The sequence below is a fragment of the Anabrus simplex genome, chromosome 12 (assembly GCF_040414725.1).
Source record: "Anabrus simplex isolate iqAnaSimp1 chromosome 12, ASM4041472v1, whole genome shotgun sequence".
Lineage (NCBI taxonomy): Eukaryota > Metazoa > Arthropoda > Insecta > Orthoptera > Tettigoniidae > Anabrus > Anabrus simplex.
The window spans coordinates 42,577,425-42,602,845 of record NC_090276.1 but is presented as its reverse complement, the minus strand read 5'-3'; the positions used below and the strand labels follow the sequence as shown (position 1 = coordinate 42,602,845).

The window sequence follows — 25,421 nt, the reverse complement described above, 5'->3', positions numbered from 1 at the left end:
GAATGCTTTTGGAGAAAGAAAAGCAAGGGTAAGGGTAAATGATTTTTCTTGTCATAGAGCTTTTCCAGTTTGTTAGATGAGTCTTAACTTGCTATAATTTATATACAGATACAATGATGTAGGCCTATCTGACAGGAGAACTTACCATCATACAAGGCTGATGGGGGAGTAGCAGCAGCAGCATCTGCTGTAATATACAAGTCTACAATTTAAAAAAAATAATTACACCTCAAAGAAAGTGTTACACTACTAAACATTGGTTCCAAGGTCATTCAGGTAATCCAGTGGGAGGATGTGTGTTAGAACAAAGCACCTCTAAAAATATCAGCCCTTGTTTTCTAAATAATCAAGTCTAAAATGGCAAAGGGAAGTTAAGAAAATTACACAATGAATTTTAAAAAAAAATTACTTATATTTTTTTCTTCAGCATTACTGCATGTTATGTACAGACACGTTATAGTTATTTCTTCGGCTTTGGAGCGAGTTCAAGTCCTCTGATGTATCTCTTAGGGATTTGGTATTTACCTGAAAATTAAAAAAACAAAAACAATATTAGTAATATAATGAAGAGCACAGAAAATCTAGAATGTGTAAGATAACAATCAATACACCGTTTTTGTTTTTTTTTTTGCATAATTTACACATCCCAATATTTTTGGGTCCAAAGTGGAAAAAAAGAAATGTTCACATATTTGACGCACCGACTTCTTCGAACATCCATCACCCAGCGTTGGATGCATTTAAAAATAAAGATATCGGCTACTCAAGTAGCAGCCTTCCTATTGCAAAACCGGGCAATGCGCTGTTATCAGCTGGTAGGAAATACCACTGCGCTAGTTCGGTGAGAGAATAAGCCCAGAAGTAACTAGTGATGCTCTAGTCCAGTCTGGTACAAACATATTTTACGAGTGTTTCGGGTACGGGACATGCATTTTCTGTGATCTCAAAATTGTTTGCTAGTCCACAGTGAGCAAGTATTCGAGTATGCATCACATAAACTCGTGGTGATCAGTTACACAGGAACATACGGGAATAGGGAAGCGGGCCGCCAAGCATTCAGCGTTCAAATGCAACGTGTGCTACCACGGTAACAGAAGTGCACTTGAAGTGACCAACAAGTCTCGCAAAGTATTTTGCGGACCAAAAAGCAGCAAGTTTCCACAAGTTGAGGAGGATCTGCTTAAATATATGATTTCATTACGCAACATTTGATATGCCGTTTCTCATGAAATGATGTATTTTAAAGGACGAGAAATAGCTGGTGCACATGGAATCAGTCTCTCCGATTTGAAGGTTAGCCACGGCTGGATGAATAATTTTATGAAGAGAAATGGACTTTCTCTTTGACAAAGTATAACATTGTGCCAAAAATGTGGAATGATTTCAACCAAAAACCAACAGATTTTCATCACTTTGTGATTGAGAAATGTAAAGTGAAGGAATGTTTGATCTCCCAAATATGAACCACACATCAGACGTCAACCATTTTCCATATGCCACAAAGTCTAACAATCGATAAGAAAGGGAAATAGAGTGATATTGTATGCGCGTGCCTTTGCTGGCAGGACCTAGTGTTTACAGTGTACTATGTCTTCTGGTATGGGCTAGAGCAATTTTGTTACTTTCATTGATCTGTCTCTGTCTTGCCTTTGGCTTTGACAATATGATAGTGACTGAGGTATGAGCGATGCTAGTAATGCCATTACTTATGCAGCCAGCCCCTGCTATGAATGGTGTGAAAACGTTGCTCATAGTGTCAGTTGGTGCATGCATTTCAGTCGGCTTGGCAGACTGATATGTAACAGCAACGTCTGGCTCGGTGAGGAAAGCAACGGGAAACTACCTCACTCCTCATTTCCCTAGTACGCCTCTTCAGTGATGCCTAGGCCTTCTATGACAGCTGATGACGGAGCTGTTGAGGATCCAACCAGCCTTAGGGCTGAAGACTGAACATACATACATACATTGTATGCGCTACCAGAAGCGAAAAACAACAATGTACTGCAGTGCTTGCTGTAAAAGCTGACAGCAGGAAAGCTTACATCTTACGTTGTTCTAAAACAACGCCTAAAGTAAAATTTCCGCGAGGGATCCACATTCATATTTTTTAAAAAAAGGGTGGATGGACACGTCACTTGTACAAGATTGGATACGAACAGTTTGGGGAAATCTAGTAGGGTCCCTCCTTCGATGCCCGGCCGTTCTGCTGTTGGACAGTTTTATTTTGTTTTGCCGGTATGTCTTTATTATGACATTACATGAATTGTACTTTTATTAGTTCATGTGTAATTCACTTTAGGTCATATTGTCAGCTCGTAACGGGAAGAATAATTTCCAGTGTTGGTACTTCAAAGCTGCATGTCCAACTTTTCTGATGTAGGCCTACCCTATCTGACTTTTCAGAAAAAATCTCACGCCGTATTTTACGCCAAATGATGATATCCGCAAATGAGTTCAACTGATTGTGTTTGTATTATATTTGATATACCTTTTAAATGTAAATGAATTGTAAATAATTTTTAAATATCTGAATTCCTTGAATAATTTACGCATCCAAAGTTTTCGCCTGTATTTTTCATAAAAAAGTGCGTTAATTACATGAGAAAATAGAGTAATAACACACAATTCCATCATCTTCCTCCTTTCCCCTTATCCAGCTCCTGCTGGGTTGGGTCATTCATGGCATTTTTCCACCTTCCTCTCTCATTCCACCATTCCTCTTCCATCATTTTGTCCCAGTCCAGGTTTCTTCTTCTTCTTGCACTCCTCTTTATCGAATCAATCCACCTCTCACTCTCTTTCCCTCAAACTTCATCTCCATCTGTTTGTGACTGGTTTGTGGGCAATAAGATTCCAGAAATTGATTGGCCGGCTAAGAGCCGCTGATTTCAATCCTATCGAACACCTCTGGAATGAATCAGAACAGTGACTTCACTCCAGACCCCAAAGGCCCTCATCACTAACGCCTGCTATAGCCCTGTAGGAAGAACGGTCAGCTTTTCCCCCAAAGATGTTCCGACACCTGGTAGACAGATTCACAATGAAGGTCAATAGTTGGCTCCACTCCTACCGAAGTCCGCTACTAGGCAGTATATTTGCGGAACACTTAACAAACTGATGATGGGCCCCAAACAGAGGCTGCTACCCCATGTAGACCGGACAGTTCAAGCTTCCAAGAAAGAAATGATACTGCTGCACTTCAACTACTGTAACTCAAAATGTATTCAAGATATCGACCTCAAACTTGGAACATGTACTCACTAGGTTGCTTCATAGTCTGTACGTTGTGATACTTTCCAAAGGAATACTGTTTGTGGCTCCATTTAATCGTCTTTCTAAGCACAGTGTAGTACGAATGCCGTATCTGTGCCATTCATATACTCATTGTTTTCAAGTATGCCCGAGAATCTATGAGAATTCTCAGTGCCCACCACCTATGTGGAACATCAGATAATGAATCTGCACATAAATGTTGAAATACTTTGTCATCACATAGGGCACGTTGCCATGGGCACGCCATCTTGTACAATTATTTTCAGCGCATAAGAACATTCGTGTATATACAAAGTTTCCATGGCTACAAAGACTGTACAACACTAAAATCTACGATCCCTCTACTCCATGACATGATTGAAAGTAGTTAAAATTATAGCCAACAGATAGCACAACAAGGTAAAAACGATGCCCGTGCGTAAAATCTGAGATCTCCGGGGTCCGTCAACAACCGCTGGCCGCAGTACTAGAGATCTCCGGGTATGATCACCAATGTGTTAACAGGACAGTTTCGAGAAGATGTCTAGATACTACTGAACAAATAGTGTATATCGAGGGCAGCATTGTAAGTGAGCAAGGCCATGGTGAAGCAGTTGTTTTATTTACATGTGCTCCAATAGTTATTCATCTGAGAAGTGCCCTGTAGAAACAAGACAAGTTCTTGCAACTGACTGAAAAAAAAAAAAAAAAAGGTTGGTAGAACAGTCTCCTACAATCTTTGATGTGAAAAAGGGTGTTGCTTTGACAAATACGCTGCTCTAGTGTTCAAGTTAACAATCAGTCACTGGCTGACACATACCTTGCAGAAGATTCCCAACGAACAACACTTGATTCCCCTGCACCATAAGCTGGGCACTCTTCCTGCCTGGTACTGAACTAATACTGGTGCTAGCTGCCACACCGTGTTGACACTCCCGAGCAAATTCCGTCAGGTCCACACCATACAGTTCCAGGTTGTTAATAAGGGTCACCTGAAACAAAATTATTAGTTTAAATAATTACTGGGTTTACAATTCTCAAGCTAGAAATGTTAACTTACACTCCCAAAATGTCTAAAGACATTTTCAATTCCATTCCATTTAGATTGAAGTATATAAGATGCAGCTCAGGAAACTATGCCACATGTTGCCAAAACATTTTACTGTCTTTTGTTCCTTCCTTTAGGGAACCAGATTCTAAATTATTTTTGTTAACGTTCACCTCTGTAGCTGTAAAATTACAGATTTTACAGTACGTATCAGCCATTGGCGGAGCTGTTGAGGATCAAACCGGCCTTCGGGCTGAATACCCAACACATATCGAACTTTAACGCAGAGTTTTACTCATTTCTGGAAAATGGCAGAGTTCACGAAAACAATCTGTGCAAGTATATAATTTGATTTCAATTTAAAGTAAGGTGATTAAGAGGCTTTTGTTTTTTTATCTAACAGATGGCACTACAAGCCAGAAATCCTCAACTGGCTTGACCTTGCTTTTTCCTCCGTACTGACAAGTTTCTCTAAGCGACATGTAGCATGGTTTTCTGGGCTGTATAACATAGGGTAAACTGTACAGTTTTACGAAATAATTGAATAATTTTGTCATTTTTACAAATTATGAAAAAGGTTCAGCTCCTTGGTTGAATGAACAGTGTCAGCTTTTGGTTTAGGGACTCTCGGGTTTGATATCCGGTTGGGACAGGTATTATTAAAGTTTTTTGCAAGTTGCTTTACGTCGCACCGACAAAGATAGGTCTTATGGCGACGATGGGACAGTTAGGGCTAGAGTGGGAAGGAAGCGGCCGTGGCCTTAATTAAGGTACAGCCCCACCATTTGCCTGGTGTGAAAATGGGAAACCACGGAAAACCATCTTCAGAGCTGCTAACAGTGCGATTCGAACCCACTAAAAGAACATTTTATTTTCATTCAATGATAAAAAACAGTTTTCTCACATTCTTTATATGTATTTTGATAAAAACACAACAATTTATTGAACAATGACACAGGAATTAGAAAGACATTTTTGAAGATTTTCATCTGGAGTGTTGCATTGTATGGAAGTGAAACAGAAGAATGCTGAAAGTGAGATGGGTAGATTGAGTTACGAATGAAGAGATACCGAATCAAATTCGTTAACATTCCAGTATCTTCTTCTACATCATTTTCATTTCCCATTTCCAGCCTTCTGGGTCGCATTGTGAATCAAGGAATCAGTTTTCTATCTCTCTACTACTCCTTTCCTTCCTCCATTCTCATCATGTGTCCATACCATTTCCATTCCTTTTATTCCATTTCAGCTCACTGGTCCCTAATTCGGCTTGCAGTTTAGGGAATCCAATTCTCTCTCTAATTTCTATGTTTCTGATTTTATCCCTTCGTGTCTTCCCAATTATTCCCCTAAGGAATTTCATCTTGGCTGCTGCTTTCATCATGTTTTGTTGTTGTTCATGTTTCCGCTACATAGGTCGAAACTGGGGTGTAATACATTTAGTACAGCATTTTCTTGCATTTCTCTGGGACGTCCCTATTCCACACTGTACCTCTCACACATTGGTAAAACCCACTGGCTTTCTTGGATTCTCTTTCCAATTACTTAGTTTATTTTCCCATCTTCTGCAACTATACTCCACAAATATTTCAAGCTTTTCGCAACTTCTAATGGTCTTCCATTTACTTCAATATTCCCTCTTCCTTCTCTATTACCTCTCGTCATCACTACTATATCTTACTGTCCATACAGTAACTTCTTCTTGTACTTCCATTTCCTTTGAGTATACATGGAGAAAATGTACCTTACTCCACCCCCCCCCCCACCTCCCATTTCAATGTAACACCTGTTACAATGGAATCATTGAAAGGCTATGTAAGGTAGAATGTACTTCTCCTGTCATCTGAGACATTAATTCACTACCAGGTTAATTTAATTTTTAAATGTAACAGTATCAGTACTGGGAAATTTTTTTTGAGGGTATAAAGAATGCCTCACCTTCTTGTTGCCCGTCCTTTTGCCCACTTGTATATCGATAGGCTCCAGCTTTCCCTTGTTGACAACAGCGCTCTGGCCAGCGAAGGACATAGAATAGGAGTGCGTCATGCAGCTGAGGAATTTTGACATCAGTTCGTCCCAGGTAAGTGATGTTGCATCGGTCTTGCCTTTCAGAATTCCAGCCAGAAGAGGGTCTAAGGTAACCTTCCTGGAAAGAAAGACACAAGATAATGATACGAAAACAATAGTAAATTATACTTGTTTACAGATACCTAGTCATAGTTTACAGACGTAACACATCCATCACAGTTATTTGGCGAACGGGGTGGTGTTGTCAGTTCAGTCTGAAACAAGCTGTTGTGCAGGTAACTACGATCTCTGCACTTCTGCATAAACTGCACACATAGTTTCTCTTGTCTCATTGTCAATGTTGTTATGCCTAGTTAAAGAATCTTTATTATAACATTAAAATGGAGTAGTCTTAATAATCTATTACCAACCACATACAAACATCATTGCAATGTCTTGAGAGTTAATGTTATTCTGTGTTCTTTAATGTGCTAACCAATTTGTTCAATAAAATATTTTAAAGTATTTTATTTTCACTATTCAAGTTTTTGTGAAATTTATTTATTTATATATATATATATATTGTGTTAGAGCTTATGAAAGAAATGCCTCTTGGATGTCCACCTTTTCAATACAATGTTTTATGATTTATTAGAAATCAAAAACAAAATTACATGTTAAATTTGGGACAAGTTTTGCCTACAAACAGCCATCATCACCCATGCTGTTCTTAACATTAAGGTTAAAATTGAGAAGAAGTAGAAATGTTAAAGTGTCGTTCTAATTGGGACTGTCATATTTACAGAGAAACTCTACATGTGGTTCGACCTTTGTATAACATTTCATTTATCATAAGATTTTATTATTTATCTGAGAATCTTACAGTTCTAAGTCAAACTCAATACTTTCAAAGTTCTAACTTGAGTGAAAACAATTATGTTGTGTTAAGTGTCATTCTAATCGTGACTTCAAGATTTTGAAATTGTGATTGTTTGAAGTTTTCTCCAGATACTTTTAGGGGCATCCTAAGTCCCATTTTAAGTGTGTTTATATGTGCATTGATATAATGATGATATGTTTATTTACGATTGCCTGTTCTCATATTTGGCTGAAGATGATGCTCACCAGCATTGAAACTAGTTCCAAGTAAATGTTATAATTTGTTTAGTTTAATATTAGAATTGAAAAGGTGGATTTTTAATTTTACTTATCTATTACACTACTCATTTGTTGGAAATCACCCAGAACAAACCGTGCTGCTTTCCCTTGGACCTTTTCCAGTTTTCAAATCACAAAATCCTGGTGGGGGTCCCATACATTCAAATCTGGTCAAGGACAGAGTATAAAATCATTAATCAATGGCAAACTTGTTCCTATCTTCATCAAGCAGCTACAACAATCAAGAAAATAACAGACATTAAGCCTCAAATACAGCTGATACCACTGAAATTGGAAGGAAACAAGAGCAGATCAAATGAAGTCAAGACATGGAATGAGCAAAAAGGAAAGCAGCCCAGCACAAGAAAGGGAAAACTATGTCAACTCAACCTCACCAAAACTGGTCCCTGTGATCCATGTTTCTCTGAGTTGTATAATTTCACTTAGAAGTTACAGCATATATGTGCATCTTAAAAAATAACTCACCTCCTTTCTGCTTGGTCCTGAAGCTGTTCCTTCTTCACATACTCTGTCAAATGTTTCCTCACTGTGGGAGCTGGAAGACTCATTCCTTTTCTGAAAGAAAATAAACATTTTTTTTTTTTTAATTTCATGACAGGAAATTTACAGGATGAATGCTATGAAAGCACAAGATTATGACTGAAGTTTTACCTATCAAACTCATAGAGTTGTCCAGAAACTTCTGAGCATTTCCTCAGTTACAAGTAAAATTTAAAAAATAAATAATAATCATATAATATGTTTTCTAATTTTAAGAGGTTGCACTAAAGATGTAAAGGAGAGGGCATTTCAGTCACCTTTCACCACAGAGCATGGTTCCAGTGTGTGTATGGGACCCTCACCAGGATTACTTGATCCATGAACTGGAAAGGATCCAAAGGAAAGCAGCACAATTTTTTCTGGAGATGATTTTGATTTATAAGTATTTTCATTCCCCCCCTGAAGGAGGAGACGGGCCTCCTAGACGGTTGACGCCATCTCTCAGGCCAGGAGAATGGGAAACTATTAAAAACCATTCTCAGGACAGCTGATGGTGGGGACCAGCCCCTGTCCGTCTCCCGAATACAGAGGTGTAGAGCCACGGCTCTGCTCGGTTGGCCAATCGAAGTGCAGAGCTGTTGGACGACGGACCAGCCGTGGCCACTTGCGGGCAAAGACCCACTCTGCATCTGCCGACTAACGAGCAGTGTTACAATAATGTTACAAGATTTGGGTGTAAGATATAATAATAATGCTATTGTTTTTACGTCCCACAGGAGTTCTTTTACGTGCCAGAAAATCTACCGACATGAGGCTGACGAATTTGAGCACATTCAAATACCACTGGACTAAGCCAGGATTGAACCTGCCAGGTTGGGATCAGAAGGCCAGCGCCTCAAACGTCTGAGCCACTCGGCCTGGTTTGGGTGTAAGATGATAAGCTGCTCGACTAAGTGGTATGTTGATATAGATTTCGATTCCCGCAGATAACTTGATATATTTGTCCTGAATGAGTAAATTCATAACTCCGAAATAATTAGTCGATTATTGGAAATTATACATTTTACAAATAACTCATTCTTGGCTGCCAGCGTTTCACCCCAGTGTGCCAATTTGGGCTCAACAGTTGGTAACCAGCACTCCTACCAAGATGCATTGCTAGTGCATGTGGTGGAGGCCACAGCATAGGCTACTTGAAGCCTCAAGCAGTGCCAATGCGCTATGAGAGAAAGAGTTAGGTGAAAAATTTATAATTTCCAATAATGGACCAATTATATCAGAATTATTAATGGTATGTTCCGAGCTGTTAGAGAAGAGATGGCACAGAATGCCGTTAGTACACGAATAAGCCTGAAGAGAGTTTTTCAAAGTAGGAAGAAAATGTTGGAATTCAAGAGGATAAATTGAGGCAAATAGGGATGGGAATAATTTACCAAGGGAGATTTTTGATAAATGACCAACTTTTAAAAATATAATTTAAGAAAAGCCTAGGAATAGGAATTCTGGCACCTAGGTGACAGCCCTAAATACAGATCAGATTGATTATGTGAAACAGATTATTTAAAGATGCCTTCTATATATAAACACTATCCCAGACTTTTTATAGAGCCCTTTGTGCTCAAACATTTTTGCACATATACCTGGGTGGTGTACTGTTTGCAGTTTAGACAGAGTAAGTAAAAAAATGCTGTCAGATGGCCTTTTCTCTTTGAATTGCTTCTCTAAAATGGCCACAGACTAAACCTTCACCTGATAAATGCACTACACAACTGTGAATACATTCATTGTTTCTGAAGAGTAGCCTTAACAAACACACACAGATACCTACAGGGGACTTCATTTTATAATATGTTGAGAACATGAACCCAAGTCAACAATTCACAGAGGATGAAGCAAAATTGCAAGCAATGTCATGGTGGCAGTGTTTGAATTCTAAATCTCTTTCCATCCCTGTTTGGTACTATTTCAAGTAAATACACCATGAAGACCTTCACCCATAATGATAAAAATATTAATGGCTTCCTTCTTAGAAATAGCAAGCACTCTCTCCTTATCTGACTAGGCATGCTATCAGTTTGCATGCACATTACGACCTCAGCCCTGACAGAATGGCAGATAACCTCTCCCTTCCTACTTTCCTTTACAACAGCATTCCACGCCTCCAGATGTGCTCTACGACTGTGACCCGTATTATATAACATTACTGAAGGCTCTGTCTCACACATTCCTCAGTTATGTAAGTATTTTAATTTTTTATGTTTAATTATAAAAAACTGTTGTTTAAGAGGTTTAACCCATTTTTAGTCATAATTAAGAAGCCCTCCTTTTGAGTGTGGAATCTGATTTTAAAATAGGCTACTCACAGCAATGAGCTATGGGAACTTCCATTACAAAAGGTCCATAAAATACACAGTTATTTTTAAAACGGTCTCAAATGATGTACTGTATTACTGAAGTAAAGGAGTAATAACACCCATGGGGGTGAAAGTTCCTAATGGGAATCATTGCAACTACCTAGGTGTTAGCAAAAGTAAAGATCTTCATTGGGGTAATCACAAAAACGAGACTGTAAATACAGGGTACAGATCTCTGCACATGGTTATGAGGGTATTTAAGGGATGTAGGAAGGATGTGAAGGAGAGAGCATATAAGTCTCTGATAAGACACCAACTAGAGTATGGTTCAAGTTTATGGGACCCTCACCAGGATTACTTGAGTTGAGTTCTCCTCTGGCCACAAGTAGAAGCTGCGCTGCCTATGAAGCCCCCACAGAAGACCTCATGATCAGCTCACCCAGTATAATCCTGTGGCAGTCACTCGTGACATTAATTAACCACTTCCCAGCCTCAACCGCTTATAAACGTCAAGGTAATTATTTGCAAGTTACATGAACCACTTATAAGCGTCATCCAAGTTCGTCTGTTTATTACAGATTGCGTCAAACACTTATAAGTGTCAGAAATTTATAGATATTTCTGACATCTAATGGCCTTATTTTGCAACAAAGTACTACATTTTATTTCCATGGAATATCCTATTCCATGCAGAATTCATGTAGCCGTGTGGTCAACAATCGAAGCAATGTGGTTTCCGTGCTATAATCTCTAAGTGAAAACAAACAAAGTAACTTAGCAGCGATATTGATCAAATGCTCTTGCTTTTTGATGAAACTGAAGACAATGGTGACAATTATTCTTCTGAATCGAGTGATGAATTCCACGATGACAAACATGAACGTGAAGAAATTGAAGAGGTTCAGACTGACTGGGTTACGGTTGAAGGGCCGCGCAACAGATTCGATTTTACCAGCAATAGTGGGATTCGTGCTAACTTTGAAGATAATCCCGAACCATTGACAATATTTGAACATTTCGTTAGTGATGAAAAATTATCTGAAGTAAGAAAAAAAAACACAATACGTTTCACAACTGAAAATTGCATGTAGGTGCCTAGCCTAAGGAGTTAATAGTTTTCAGAAACTACTGGTGTTTTTTTTTTTTGCTAGTGGCTTAACGTTGCTCAAACACACGGAAGGTCTTCGGCGACGCAAGGGTGGGAGAGGGTTGGGAAGGAAGCGGCTGTGGCCTTAGTTAAGGTACAGCTTGGTGTATAATGGGGAATCACGGAAAGCCATCTTCAGCGATGCCGACAGTAGGATTTTACACAAACTAAGTGTAGGCTTAAGTGTTCCAGATATTCAACATAGCATGCTAATACTTACTTTAGGTCAAACTTGCTTAGCAGAGGTAGAACAGCTGCAGTAACGATGTACATCTCGGTTATTGCTGGACTCCCAGTACCTTTCACCTCTGTTAACTGTTCAGGGTTCTCTGCACTAACGTCATCTTCCCTAGTTTCAAAGTTCTTTATCAAAGGATGAGCTGGATTGACAGACATAATACTTTCCACCCCTTTTGTTAATTCTTTCACTTTTATTACTTCAAGACTACTCATTTTATTTAGGAACACTGATAACTTTTTATGACTTGATTTCTTAAGGTCTATTGATTTTCCTACTGGGCACACTGCTAGCATGTGAACTTTGTAAAATTTACTGGCTAACATGGGGTACTCTGCTTTCTTTGCACTGGTATTTAAAGCTTTCAGAAAACAATATTCTACGAGCTCATCCATAGCTTCTTTGCTGTCCTCAACGACTTCGGGTTGTGGTTCGGTAAAAGACGAAAGGTCACCAAAGTCACTATTTGCAATGCTTTCTATGTGTGTAGGTGAATTTTCAATCACGGGAATATCCACATTTTCATTAATATTTAAATTTCCTACATCTTCCGGTAAATTTGCTACACTGTCTTCAGAACTGCTAATCACGTCACAGCTATTCTTTTCATTTTCCTTCTGCTCCTGCTGCTGTTCCACTGATGGTGATTCTGGTGAGGAAATATCTACACTATCATTTTCAGTTTCATTTTCTTTGAACCATTCTGGAGGTCCTAATTCAGGTAATGCAAGTTTCGTTCCATACGACCACAGTTCATCACCCACAAAATGCAGAACATTGACAGCCTTTCCTCGTTTACCAGACATGTACATATCGATGCTAGATAATGCCGCTTTCCCCACGGCAATTGCTGCCTTGTTACAAGATAAATTAACAGCTACCCTATCTCCTTTTTCTAGTTTTCCAAATGCTTTTATATGGAAACCATCTTTTAGGACAACGCCTGGTAACATAAGATCAGCACCGCCAGTGATTTTGGACAGAACTGGGGGCCATGTTGTGAAGTAATACACAAGATCTGGAATCTTCCACAACATATACACAGTTGGAAACATCACAGATTCTATTTGGAACACTATGGGTAGTTTCTGGACGGAATACACAAGCACAGCATCTCCAGCATGGGTGTGTAGTTTGGCGCAAGATATTACTTCTTTATTTGGCATCAATTCCTGAAGATTTTCTTCTGTCAGAGGAAACTGTTGAAGAAGTTCGGCTCGTAACTTCTTCCTGAAAAAAATTTACATAATATTAATGCGTAGTAGTAGTAGTAATAATAATAATAATAATAATAATAATAATAATAATAATAATAATAATAATAATAATACAGCTCTATTTACTGCCTTTAATATTTACAATTTCTTTTTAAAGTTCCCATGTAGTAGACAGACAAATTTCCATTTTACTGTGGGATGTAAGAACACATATACGAGCATGTTGAAGAAGGAGAAGATGATGATGATGCTTCTTGTTTAAAGGGGCCTGACATCTAGGTCATTAGCCCCTAATGGTACAAGATGGAACGAATGTAATGATACTTAAAATTTTAAAATGTATCCACTGACTGATAATGAAAAATGATTATGAAATTGAAATAATCAGTGGATCTAATTTGCAGTACTTTATTTTTCTGATAAAATTATAGAAAATATAGATTACAATGGAATAAGACATTGCCTTGAAATACAGTAATATATCGTCGTTGCCGGGACAAAACATCCTATGTGATAATATTTTGGGAGATACTGTATACTGACCCGCAGCACATACATTATGAAGAGTGAGAATGCCTGGACAATATTCACACAATGTTGCACCTTACATGACAGAACCTTACCAGCCAAAGTTCTAAGCTAAAATATTTCACATAGGAGATTTTGTCCCGGCAGCGATGATATATCATTCAAGTCAGAAGAAAATAACGCATTAAAATATACGCATACAAAATAAAACAGAGTCAATGGAATAAAAGCATAGTTAACAATAAAATAAAAACTAACAGAAAATATACTTTTATACTGATAAAACAGGCCACTATCCCTTATAAAATGGATGACGGGGTCTGTTGACTTTTCATTATCTTGTAGGATGAGGGAGATGGTACTTGGAAGTTTTAGACTACAGCGCGGATGAGCCCGATCCATCACGCACTCCGTAAGGATGTGTACCACAATAAGATGACCGCTGCAAGTACACACCAGGAGCGCTTTCACCCTTCAGTAAGTAGGAGCTCGTTGCTATGCCGCGGCTGAACCGAAGACGACATAATAACACTGCTTCCCTCCGAGAAGCACAAAAGGAAGTCTTCCATGCCTTCCTTTTATTGGTCTCAGCTTATTGCGGAGAGGAGAGGCCTGCCACTCCATCTCCCAATGGAACATAACCAAATGTCTCAGCTGAGAACAAATATCACTGGCTGGAACCTTGTAAGGCAACGGGAGCAGTGTGACAGCCGCCTTGGCAGCCTTTCCCTCTACACCCATATGAACAAATTATACAGGGTGAACCGAAATTTGCGCACTCGGGCATCGCAGCGCGACTCGTCACATGCCAGCAATAAAAAAATGTCTTTCACAAAAGTTCGTCCTGCGAGTATATCCGGCAGGAAAAGGACGTTGAACAGTGGCAATCAGATAACACTGTAACCACATGTAGGGTAACTACCTCTGTCAGCACATATTAGTCATGCTGTACAGTTTGTGCAGTGGATAAAGTTTTGGGTTAGCATGCAGGAGGTCGAGGGGTCGATCCTGGATTGAGGCGTATGTTTCTTATTTCATAAATGTAGTCCAGGTGGTATGGTATCTGGCATCTTAATCATCAACAACAGTTGCAGCGGGTCCTCTAGAAACCATTCAAACTTATATACTACGGTGCTAGAAATGGACGAACGATCGTTTTCATTGGTCAGCTTTGAAAGATGCCCTTTCCACGTCGTGGGCGGGAATTTATTCGAATCCCCAGCTGTAAAGCACACATGCTGCTCTAGTGAGCAGGAAACACAATACATGAAGGCGATGGACAATACACTCGCGAAATAAAGCATCAAATAAAAATGCGTGAAAATGAGGTTGGGTAAATTGCACAAGCACATAAAAATTTATCGTTCATCCTTGGGGAAGAGTATTGACTGTACAGGAGGTTACATTGGTCAAAAATAGGAAGAATTAAAAATAAATCGGAAAATCAGAAGACGAGTTAAAAAACGGAAAGTTTCTGGGTAAATCGGAAGGGTTGGCAGGTATGAGAATGTAATGCTCAGATTAAAACTTGATCTGCTTGGAGACGCACTTGACAGGAAATGGCTACTTCAAGTCAGGTGACTTTATAGTTTTTTATTCTGGAAATGACAACATTGAGTGGAATGGTGCAGCATTCGCTGCAAGCAACAGTGAAAAGTTATACAACAATCAGTGACCACATTTTAGCCATTCATTTACGTGGAAAACCATTTTGTATTTTGCAAGTTATGTTCCAACTTCAGTGACATCAGAGGATGATATTGAATTTTTTAAGGCTATATTTGAAGAAAAACAAATAAACATAGAATTTATATCACGTATGGCGTCAATGTAAAAAATAGGGGCTCAGTGAAACCTCAACATCACTGGTGGTTTTGACTGACTGTCCCAATTCTGCATGGAAAATCATCTAGAATCATAAACACCTTGTTCAACCTAAACATCAGTTGTATACCTAGACATCCCCTGATGGTGTGTATCATAACTAGACAGATTACATCTATGAAGCCAATATTGGAATAGCTTTGTCAATTCTGTAAAAACCTTTCCTGATGTAGACTCTGGCCCATATCATCAACTCCTTGCAACCAAAATCAGAGTAAAATTCTGCAAGATTAGGAAGTTTGCTCCCCCACAAAAATGTGACGTCTACAAGGTCCAGCCTTCATATTCTGTTCAGCTAAAGAATAGATATGAATTGCTTAAGACTGAAGAAAGAAAAACAACCTGATGAGCTGTGGCAAGAACTGGAGTCCATTACCACTGCAACAGTGCAAGAACATACAGGAAACAAGAGGAATACAACAATTGGCACATCATTGCAGATCACAGGAGATCAGCGAAAGAGGCTGGTAACAGAGCTCGCATTAGACAGTTCAATACAGATATTCAACAGGCTGCAATGAAAGATAAGAGAATAGACTGTAGTCAAGTGCCCACAGTGAAAAGAGGACTCTAAGAAAGGTTGCACTTGAAAACCTTTTCATGCAGGTAAATATATTTGAACTCCTTTTAGTACTTGCAAAGGAGCAAAGCATTCTACCACAGTGTAAGAACCCTTGTCTGGAACAAGGAAGTACCAAGAAGTGTAAAAAGATAATGTACAAAATGTATTGGGGGGATCAAATATAAACAGGATTTTATTTTTTATTTAAATTAATTTATTGAAAACCACAAGGCAATTACAATTTATTTTTCCACATAGTTTCCTGCTTTGGAAATGCATTTATCCCAGCATATGGACAGCTTTTTGATGCCCTCATCATAAAAAGAACAGGGTCGTGTCACCAGCCAGTTGCCCACGAAGTCTTCCACACTCTCGTCATCTTAAAATCGTTGCCCTCCTACAGCTTCTTCAAGCCGTCCGAACAAATGGAAATCGCAAGGCGATAAGTCCGGGTTGTAAGGAGGATGATCAAGTGTAGTCCACTGCATTTCTTGTAGCTTGGAGACAGTTAGAGCTGCAGTATGGTGCCGCGCACTGTCGTGGAGGAGAATGACGTGTCGAATTGGTTGGTCTTGTCTTTTGCGGCAATATGCAACCTTTGCCTTGTTCAACAGCTTGCAGTAGTAAGCAGCACTGATTATGCGTCGCTCATGCCCGTCGATCGTCGTCAATAATGTCTTTAACCACACAAATGTTTTCGTCTGTAATGCTGGTCCGAGGAGGGCGATCGTGTTGCCGATTTTCCACACGTTCTTGTCCTTCCTTGAACTTTTTATGCCAAGCAAACACACGCGTCCTTGACAATGTTTGATCACCGAACTGTGCAGTTAATCTCTGGCAAATTTCCGCCGCTGTAACTCCTGCATGGGCAAGAAATTTTATTATTATGCACTGCACAGTGGAAGTGTGCACCTACTGCTTGGACGTCGGGAACATTACTGATGAAACGGCAGGAAATATCTAACAGCATGCTCTTCCCACTCCTAACGGTCCCACCTAAGCATAGCAGAAGCGCGGGGCCAGTCCTACCAACTACTGATGTTCAGGAACAAAAATCCTGTTTATATTTGATCGACCTTCGTATTAAGCACCCATATTGACTTATGCAGCCGAGACCTGGACAATGACATGAAGGGAGGAGAGTTGAATTCAAGCCAGGGAAATGAAATACCTAAGAATTATGACACGAAAGACAGCCTGAGAAACAAAGATGTGAGAAAGGAGGTCAGAATAGAAAATCTAAATGAGAAAATCGATACGAGTAAACTAAGATGGTTTGGACATGTGGTAAAGAGGATGGAGGAAAAATGACCAAAACAGATGATGGAGATGAAGTTCAAGGCAAAGAGAGTGAGATGTTAATTAAATAATCTATAAAATTATAAGGTAAATAGGTGGAAATTGTATACTTTAATTTAGATAACGTGAACTTGAAATATGAATTTCACTTCTTGCAATCTCCTCTCTAAGGCAATGGGATAAAGATTGATCTCTTCCACCCTTTTGGCCAGGTAATAGTTTGCCATATCTAGTACAGAGAACACTCTCAACATTACATGTTTTACATTGTCACAAGAGACCTAATGACATATATTTTATGCATACCAAAAATCATATCGTTATAAGATAATTTATTCAATAAGTTACTCATTTTTATGTCTTTTCAGTGCTGATGATGGCAATTAATAAATTGTACAGAATAGATGGAAATTTAATACTTTAATTCAGATAAGAAAGTAGATATCAGTGACTGACAAATTATTTGCCATAGCTTTAATTCCCTATGCAAGGAATCCTTCTAAAGATCATACAGAAATGTCTAGCATCCATTCTTGAAGCTCAGATACCTGATGTTCAAGCTTCCATCAAGATTGTGGCACCCACGATTCTACTGCTAATCTGCAGTGGATCACGGAGAAATCATATGAACACCAGAAAACAGTCTTCATATTCTTTATTGACTACAGAAAAGCCTTTGATGGTGCTGAGCATAACAAATTATGGGAAGCCCTGCTGGAATTTGGGGTACCCACACATTAGATTCAGTAAATATAATCGCTTTAAATAAATCAAGAGGCAGCAGTTCGTACACCATACAGCAACACTGAACGGTTCAAAATTGAAAAGGGTGTCCGTCAAGGCTGCATTCTTTCTCTGTTCCATTTCAACCTGTATGCAGAAATAATTATACAGAAGCTAAATTTAGAGGAACTCAACGTCAGTGTGAAGGTTGCAGGAAGAACTATAAATAATTTGAGATATACTAACAATAACACCCTGTTGGCAGAAACAGAGTGGTGGTGGAGGTGGTGATTATTGTTTTAAAAGGAAGGACAACCATCCTCTATATAATGCTAATCAGAGAGAAATAATGGAAGAGATCAGACACTTCGAAAAATGAAGGTATCGGCCAAAGACAGATAAGGGCCATGACGGGCGCGAAAATGAAAGACTCCGTAGGCCTCAGGTGCTCTAATACCATCGGGGTCGGAAAAGAACACGAATTGACCAAGGGAGGTCGGATAGGATAGACGACAGTGAGGAGCCTTGCATAAGTATGTGGAAGCAATGCCACGACTCAGCTAAGGATCCTGTGGTCGCCAACTCAAGCTCCAAAGTTCAGTGCCCCAGGGGTCCCTTTTAGTTGCATCCTACGACAGGATACCGTGGGTGTTATTTTACCGCCTCCACCCACAGGGGGATAGCAGAAACAGAAGACAACCTAAAACTGAAAACCTCTCACCTTAAAGATGAAAGTGAAAAATTGGGCCTCTGGAAGGCCGCCTGGAATTGCTCCCCAGGAGATGGATAGACCAGATCAAAGACTGAAGACAGTGGTGATTGTTTGTGAACTTCTTGAGCAGGAATGTAAACATGAGACCACGATACTTAGACATGAGTTAGGCAATTGAGAAGTATTCCAGTATTCCAATATTAAAAAGGTCAAAGTTATGACTATGGGTGAAGGTCATACAGCTTGTATAAAGCTGAATGAAGAGGAAATTGTGTGTGGAGGACTTTGTTCTTCTAAGAGCCAAAATCCATCAATGTGGAGACTGTAGTCCTGAAATGAAAAGATTAATTTTGCTTGCTCGATGTGCAATGATGACTATGTCCCCAATGTGAAAGAGCAGAGATATCACATTAGCTACCAAAAACAGATTAGTCCATGTGATCATTTTCCTATTATTCATGTATGGATGTGAGAGCTGGACAATGAAACAAACACACAAGAGAAGGACCAACACTCTCTGGTGTAGCAAACGTTCTTACGAATACCATCAACTACAAAAGTCACCAATAAGGCAGTTTTAGAGTGCATCAAGCCAAATGTCGCTGGTTGGTAAGATTATGAAGCTCAGACTACCATACTTTGGCCATGTGACTAGCTTCCTTGGAGAAAAAAGCAATCATGATTGGAATAATTAGTGGAATAAGGAGACCTGGTCGACAGAGGACATATTAGATAGACACCATTAAAGCAGACACCACCCTCATCCTGGGAAAAAGGTCGCAGTGTGGAACAAAACAACTTGGACAGCTCTCATTCATGGAACTGCTGAAGGTCGGACTAGAATGAACGGATGAGTCATCATCGTCAGGTTTTGAAGTTTGCATTGTGTGGTTATTTGTGATTCATATATGTTAATTCAGCCTGTCACATCCAAACAGGATATGAAGAAAGATTGAATATGAAAATCCACAGCCTGTTTCCAGTCATTCGACCGGGTCAGGAATGGAATGAATGAAGCCCCACCTAGCTGTGATGATAGGAATTGTGCCGGCTGCCGAAGCCTGTCACACCCATCTGGGGCAATGATTAATGAATGACAGATGAAATGAAATATTGCAATGTTGCTGGAATGAAATATGGCAGGGAAAACTGGAGGAAAAAACCTGTCCCGCCTCCGCTTTGTCCAGCACAAATCTCACATGGAGGGACTGGGATCTGAACCACAGAACCCAGCGGTGAGAGGCTGGTGTGCTGCCGCCTGAGCCATGGAGGCTCTGTATATGAAGAAATATTACTGGATGTAAACTTTCCAGGTCATTCATGTTCTTTAAATTTCAGGCTTCAGGAAGTGTACAGCTTATTATTTAGCATATGGCCTTTAGTGCTGGAAGTGTCCAAGGACATATTCAGGGCTCGCCTGGTGCAGGTCTTTCTATTTGACTCCCAAGGGCGACTTGCACGTCTGGGGATGATAATGATGCAGGGCGAGGGTGAAAGCCGTGTTGGCATATACCCTACTCCTGTTGGGTAACACCTTGGGGTCTGCTCAAAGCTTTACATCTCCATCTGACGAACGAATCACCATTAACAGTGTCATATGCCCCCACTCCATATGAACACTGCGGAGAGGTCTAGAACTGAATCCAACTTTTGGCACGCAATCTAATGATTTTAACTTATATACCACCACCTCTTGTATCCTGCTGGCCAACATTCTGATGGTGAATTATTTTTTTCTACCAACGGGACTCGAACTGACTGACAACTGTATCAGACAATATAGACATGATGACTTAACGATCATGGCCACCAGGTGGGTTAGTGTTCAGCTAAAGAAACCTTACTAACAACAGTTCTCACTGGCCATTGTTTGGAAAATTCTCTAAGAAAATTCCTCAAGGCATCTTTTATAACATCTAGAAATTTATCATGGCTATATGCACTGTTAAACTTAAAAACCATATAAAATAACTCTGGTGACGGTTAAAATAAGCAATTCTAAGCGGGATGTTCCAAGCTGTCAGTGAAAAGATGATGATGATGATGCTTGTTGTTTAAAGGGGCCTAACATCTAGGCATCGGTCCCTAATTGTACGAAATGTAATGACAATTTAAAAGTTCAAAATCATCCACTGACCAGAATAAAATGTGTGATGATGAATGAATGGATGGATATGAATTTAAAACAATCAGTGGATCCGACCCAAAAACTATCATAAACAATAGTATTACTGACCAAGGGACTGCTTCTAAAGCACAATCGTGAATCGAGGATGCTTGTTGTCTAAAGGGGTCCAAAATCAGGTCAATGGCCCCTCATAATTGTACTTACCACTAGTAAAGTAGAACCATGGTATTCGTCATGTTGCGGTACTAATCAAAAGAAGCGTAGACTCACGGTGTTCCACACATTGTGGTACTACTCACAGGTAATGTAATACACACATGTAATGCAGACCTATGGTGTTTCTCACATAATGGCACCACTCATAGGCGATGCAAACCCATGTTGTTCCTCACCTAGGTGTAATAATCACAGGCACCAGTATTCCTGTGGTGTTCCTCATACAGTGGGTACTAATCACAGGCAACGCAGACCGAATGTGTCGCTGATATAGTGGTACTAATCATAGGCAACGCCCAGACCTGTGGTGTTTCTCACAATCGAACTAATCACGGGTACTGGAAAACCCATAGTCTTATTCTTCGTTTTGCCTCATGACTGAGGCGTTGCGACTATCATAATATTCAGCCCTCTAGCCGATGAACCATACTCCGCCATTCTTCCCTACCTAAAGCTTTCAATGTGGTTACTCTGAGAGAACACTGTAGGGGGCCATTCACCATGTCAATCCATCGTGTTGGTATTCGTCCTCGTTGTCTGGTTCCCTGGACTTTGCCCTCAACAATCAGCTTTTGAACACTACCATCTCGGCGCATTATATGTCCAAAGTAGCGTTCAATCCGCTGAGAGACCTTACACGATAGACGAACTTTTATCTGAAGTTGGTTCAGGATTGATGTGTTCATGCGATGAGCTGTCCAAGGAATCCTTAACATTTTCCTCCAGCACCACATTTCAAAGCTTTCTATCCGTTCACAATCACGTTTGAGGATGGTCCACGTCTTGGCGCCATACAAGAAGACTGAGAAGACTAGAGATTCAACGAGCTTCTTTTTTGTCTTAATGGTGATGTTGTTATCTTTCCAGATCTTCCGCAGACGGATCATTGCTACCTTTGCTATTTCAATTCTTCGCTTTATCTCATCTTTGGAACCACCAGAATTGGATAGTAAGGAGCTAGATATACATACTGATGTACAACTTCACACCCTCCAATCTGTTTGATATATGGACTGTTGTTGTTCTTACGATCAACAATCATGACTTTGGTTTTCTGTCAATTTAGGCATAATCCAATTTCTAGGCTTGCTTCCTCTACTCTCTTGATCAGCTCTGTCAACTCCTCATCAGCAAATCTCAAGTTGTTGATCTTGCATCCCCCAATGGAAAACCCTTTGTCCCAGCCATCTAATGCAGTTCTCATTGCATATTCACCATAGATATTGAAAAGTAACGGTGACAGGATACATCCCTGGCGAACTCCAGCCCTTGTACGAAACTGCTGAGACTGTTTGTTTTGAATCTTCACAGTGGCTGTATTTTCCTTATACAAGGACTTGAGGAAATCACTCAAATGGAGTGGCAAACCCATGTCATCCAAAATTTTCCAAAGATGGTTCCATTTGCTGTTGCTACTAATCACAAACCTATTGTGTACCTAACATAATGGTAATACTCGCAAGTAAAGGCAGCCCATGGTGTTCCCGCGTGATGGTACTAATCACAAGTAGTTTCATGGTTCTAATACAATCGTCCCTTGGTCGCCCCTTTTACGGCAAGCAGGGTGTACCACGGGTGTATTCTTCGTCTGCGTTCCGCGCTCACAGGGGCTATACAGAGAGAAAAAAAGAAAAAAGAAGGGATCTGTCACTTTGAAAAATGAAGTAATGTAAGGGCCACGAAGGGCATGAAAATGAAAGACTTCCTAGGCCTCGAACGCTCTAATACCATCGGGATCGGAAAAGAAGAAGTGTTGATCAAGGGAGGTCGGACAGGATAGAGGAAAGTGAGGAGCCTGGCACAAGTAAGTAGAAGCAATGCCAGGACTCAGCTAAGGGCCCCATGGTCACCAACCAATGCTCCCAAGTTGAGAGCCCCTGGGGCCCCTTGTAGTCGCCTCTTGCAACAGGCAGGGGATACCGTGGGTGTATTCTTCACCTGCGTCCCCCACTCACAGGGGGTCAGTGGAAAGATGGCATGGAATGACAGTAGTAGACGAATGAGTTTGAGTGGTGTCTTTAAAAGTACGAAACACAAAAATATGAAGATAAAGTTGAAATTCAAGAGGACAAATTGGGGCAAATATTCATTTATAAGAAGGGGGGTTAGGGATTGGATTAACTTAACAAGGGAGATGTGCAATAAATTTCCAATTACTTTGCAATCATTTAAGAAAAGGCTAGGATAACAACAGATAGGGAATCTGCCGCCTGGGCAAATGCCCTAAATGCAGATCAGTGGTGATTGATTGACTGAGAAAATTAAAGTATGATATTGCCATGAGCTGTGAACAGATCACAGGAGCAATATTTTTTGAGCATACAGTTGATTCTGATACACATATAATATCGTTCCAACCCTCTTTTAGAGAATTCACCAACGGGGAATATGATATTACTTTCTTTCAACAAAACTCTGCTACAGTTTTACAGACAATATTTCAATGAGATTGAAAGTGTATACTGGCAGGACAGAGTTATTAGTAAGAATTTGTGCTTCCCAGTGAATTTTATCTCATGAGTAGTTTAAAAAATCATATATACAAGAAAAATATGCATACCCTTGAACAGGGATGGCGAACCTATGACACGCGAACATGACTTCTGTGGTGCGTCAGACAATATACTAACATATTTTAATGTTTTCAAAATGTAATAAATAGGTCAGAAATCTACCGACATAGCATATTTTTCACATTACGCTTTAATAAAGAAAGTTCACAATTAATTCTATGGCCATATCTTTTACAAATTGAATTAGGTTAAGGCAAAAAAAAAAAAAAATCTTATTCTTAAAATTTACCTGCTTTTACGAAATGTAATGTTCAGCGATGTTTGCAAAATAAAATCATGAAACATTCACTCAAAGGGATTTATATGTAATGCAATCTAATACCTAAATGAAGCCATACGAGGGGATTTCATGATGATTTTAAAGAAAAATAGCTGGTGGCACAGTAGCCAGTAAAAGGTAATCAAGCTAGTCAGAAAAGGTTTGCCATCCCTGGTCTATAGTTTCGTAAAGAGGTACCAAAAATGTATGGACAATGAAAGCAGTCATCTTCTTTTATAATGTTGGTAAGTAACAAACTGTACTTCATGCATAATCCTGGCATCCAACAGGAACTCAAGAGGGAAATCTCAAATGGAGATCTCAATAAAATATGTAATCTATGATCACTCCTCCCTTACACGCAGAATTTAGACTCCTTATCGATTCTAAGTAAAAGTGATTTAAATAATTTGGCTCTCGAATCATTTAGCTTCACGAGCTCACAGCTGGAGAGAAAAGATAAGGTTATATCGAAGACATATGGGTTGATTCTGCATTTTTTATCCTTTGGTTTTTAGCTTAGACAAACTTCTATCCTTATTGCTCACAGTAGCTTATATTTTCTTTCCATTGAGGACAACAGCCATATAACATATTCTTGGAAGCATGATTAGTGATGGAAAAGAAAGAAAAAAAGAAATTTAAACAAATAGGCCAATTGCTGGAGTATTACAGGAGCCGTAACATAGGTGTTGTCCAACTAGCTCTGCAAACGATTTGGCATACTGCCAGGTGTACAGCCCTTCTCAACATGCATATAAATTAGGGCCTGTTGCGTCCGGTCCCGCAGTGTAGGGGGCAACGCGTCCGCCTGTCACCCGGCGCCCCCGGGTTCGATTCCCGGTCGGGACAGGGGTTTTTAATTGTAACTGATTAATATCCCTGGCCTGGGGACTGGGTGTTTGTGTCATCCATAACGTTCCTTGTTTCAACACACTTCCGCAATTCCACTTGCACACAGGTTCCTCTCAAATCTTTTTTTAAATTTATTTAAAAAAGGGCCTATTGTTCTTCCTAACCTCTCTAAACGATTCATCTTTCCTTAACGAACAAAATATTAATCATATCATAACAGACCGACAAACGATTCAACAAACATTTATGATTAGAGCATTACAGTCAACCGATTACTATCCTGCTACTCATTAGAGCATTATTGTAAACTGATAACTAACCTGCTACGCATCAAAAACTGCCGAAATCATATATAAATATCGGCAAACCACGAACAACTATATATTCCATAAATAATTCTTTAAATTAAACCATAATATAATATTACAAACCTTTCTGATCCTTTCAACTGTGAATTTGACTTCACCCGAAATGGTTTCGCAAACATTTTTGCACCGCTCAGCCTAACCGAACGACTTGCTGTCAACACGTACCAGTAGATGCGCGAGTATCACAGCTGATTTGGCGTGCGTTTCAGAAGGCTTTATATTTGCTCCTAGTTGCTCCACATTACTCCTTGATCATTCATGGTGCAACTTCAGCAACCATGGCGCAAAGCAGCTAATAATTTCACCTGTGACGAAGCTGGTATTGTTAATTGTGCATTCCACCCAAACAATTATAAGATAAACTTATCGTGATCACTATCGAACAGTATGTC

At 39.7% G+C, this 25,421-nt stretch overlaps 2 protein-coding genes across 4 annotated transcripts in view; one reads left to right on the top strand and one right to left on the bottom strand.

Moving 5' to 3' along the window:
* Window positions 1-25,421, top strand: part of LOC136884316 (THAP domain-containing protein 6) — a 73,048-nt gene that overhangs the window by 22,012 nt on the left and 25,615 nt on the right. The window contains exon 2 of one of the 3 annotated variants that reach the window (XR_010861351.2): window positions 8,743-8,922. The gene's annotated coding sequence lies outside the window, so the exon portion shown is untranslated. Of the gene's footprint in view, window positions 1-8,154; window positions 8,923-10,054; window positions 10,203-25,421 lie in introns of those variants that run through there. The other 2 variants (XR_010861350.2, XM_067156400.2) reach the window with 2 other exon arrangements.
* Window positions 397-25,390, bottom strand: eIF2D (eukaryotic translation initiation factor 2D). Its single transcript, XM_067156398.2, has 6 exons — window positions 25,093-25,390; window positions 11,688-12,935; window positions 7,952-8,041; window positions 6,239-6,446; window positions 4,073-4,244; window positions 397-525 (listed from the first exon to the last, which is right to left on the bottom strand). The coding sequence occupies exons 1-6, from the start codon at window positions 25,146-25,148 to the stop codon at window positions 461-463; spliced, it is 1,839 nt and encodes a 612-aa protein (XP_067012499.2). The 5' UTR covers window positions 25,149-25,390; the 3' UTR covers window positions 397-460.

Coding starts and splice junctions, on each gene's coding strand:
- eIF2D (XM_067156398.2), bottom strand. CDS start 25,148: ATGTTTGCGAAACCATTTCGGGTGAAGTCAAATTCACAGTTGAAAGGA. Junction 6,447..7,951: donor CAGGACCAAGCAGAAAGGAG/GTGAGTTATTTT, acceptor CTTTCTTTCCAG/GAAGGTTACCTTAGACCCTC. Junction 4,245..6,238: donor AAAGGACGGGCAACAAGAAG/GTGAGGCATTCT, acceptor ATTTTGTTTCAG/GTGACCCTTATTAACAACCT.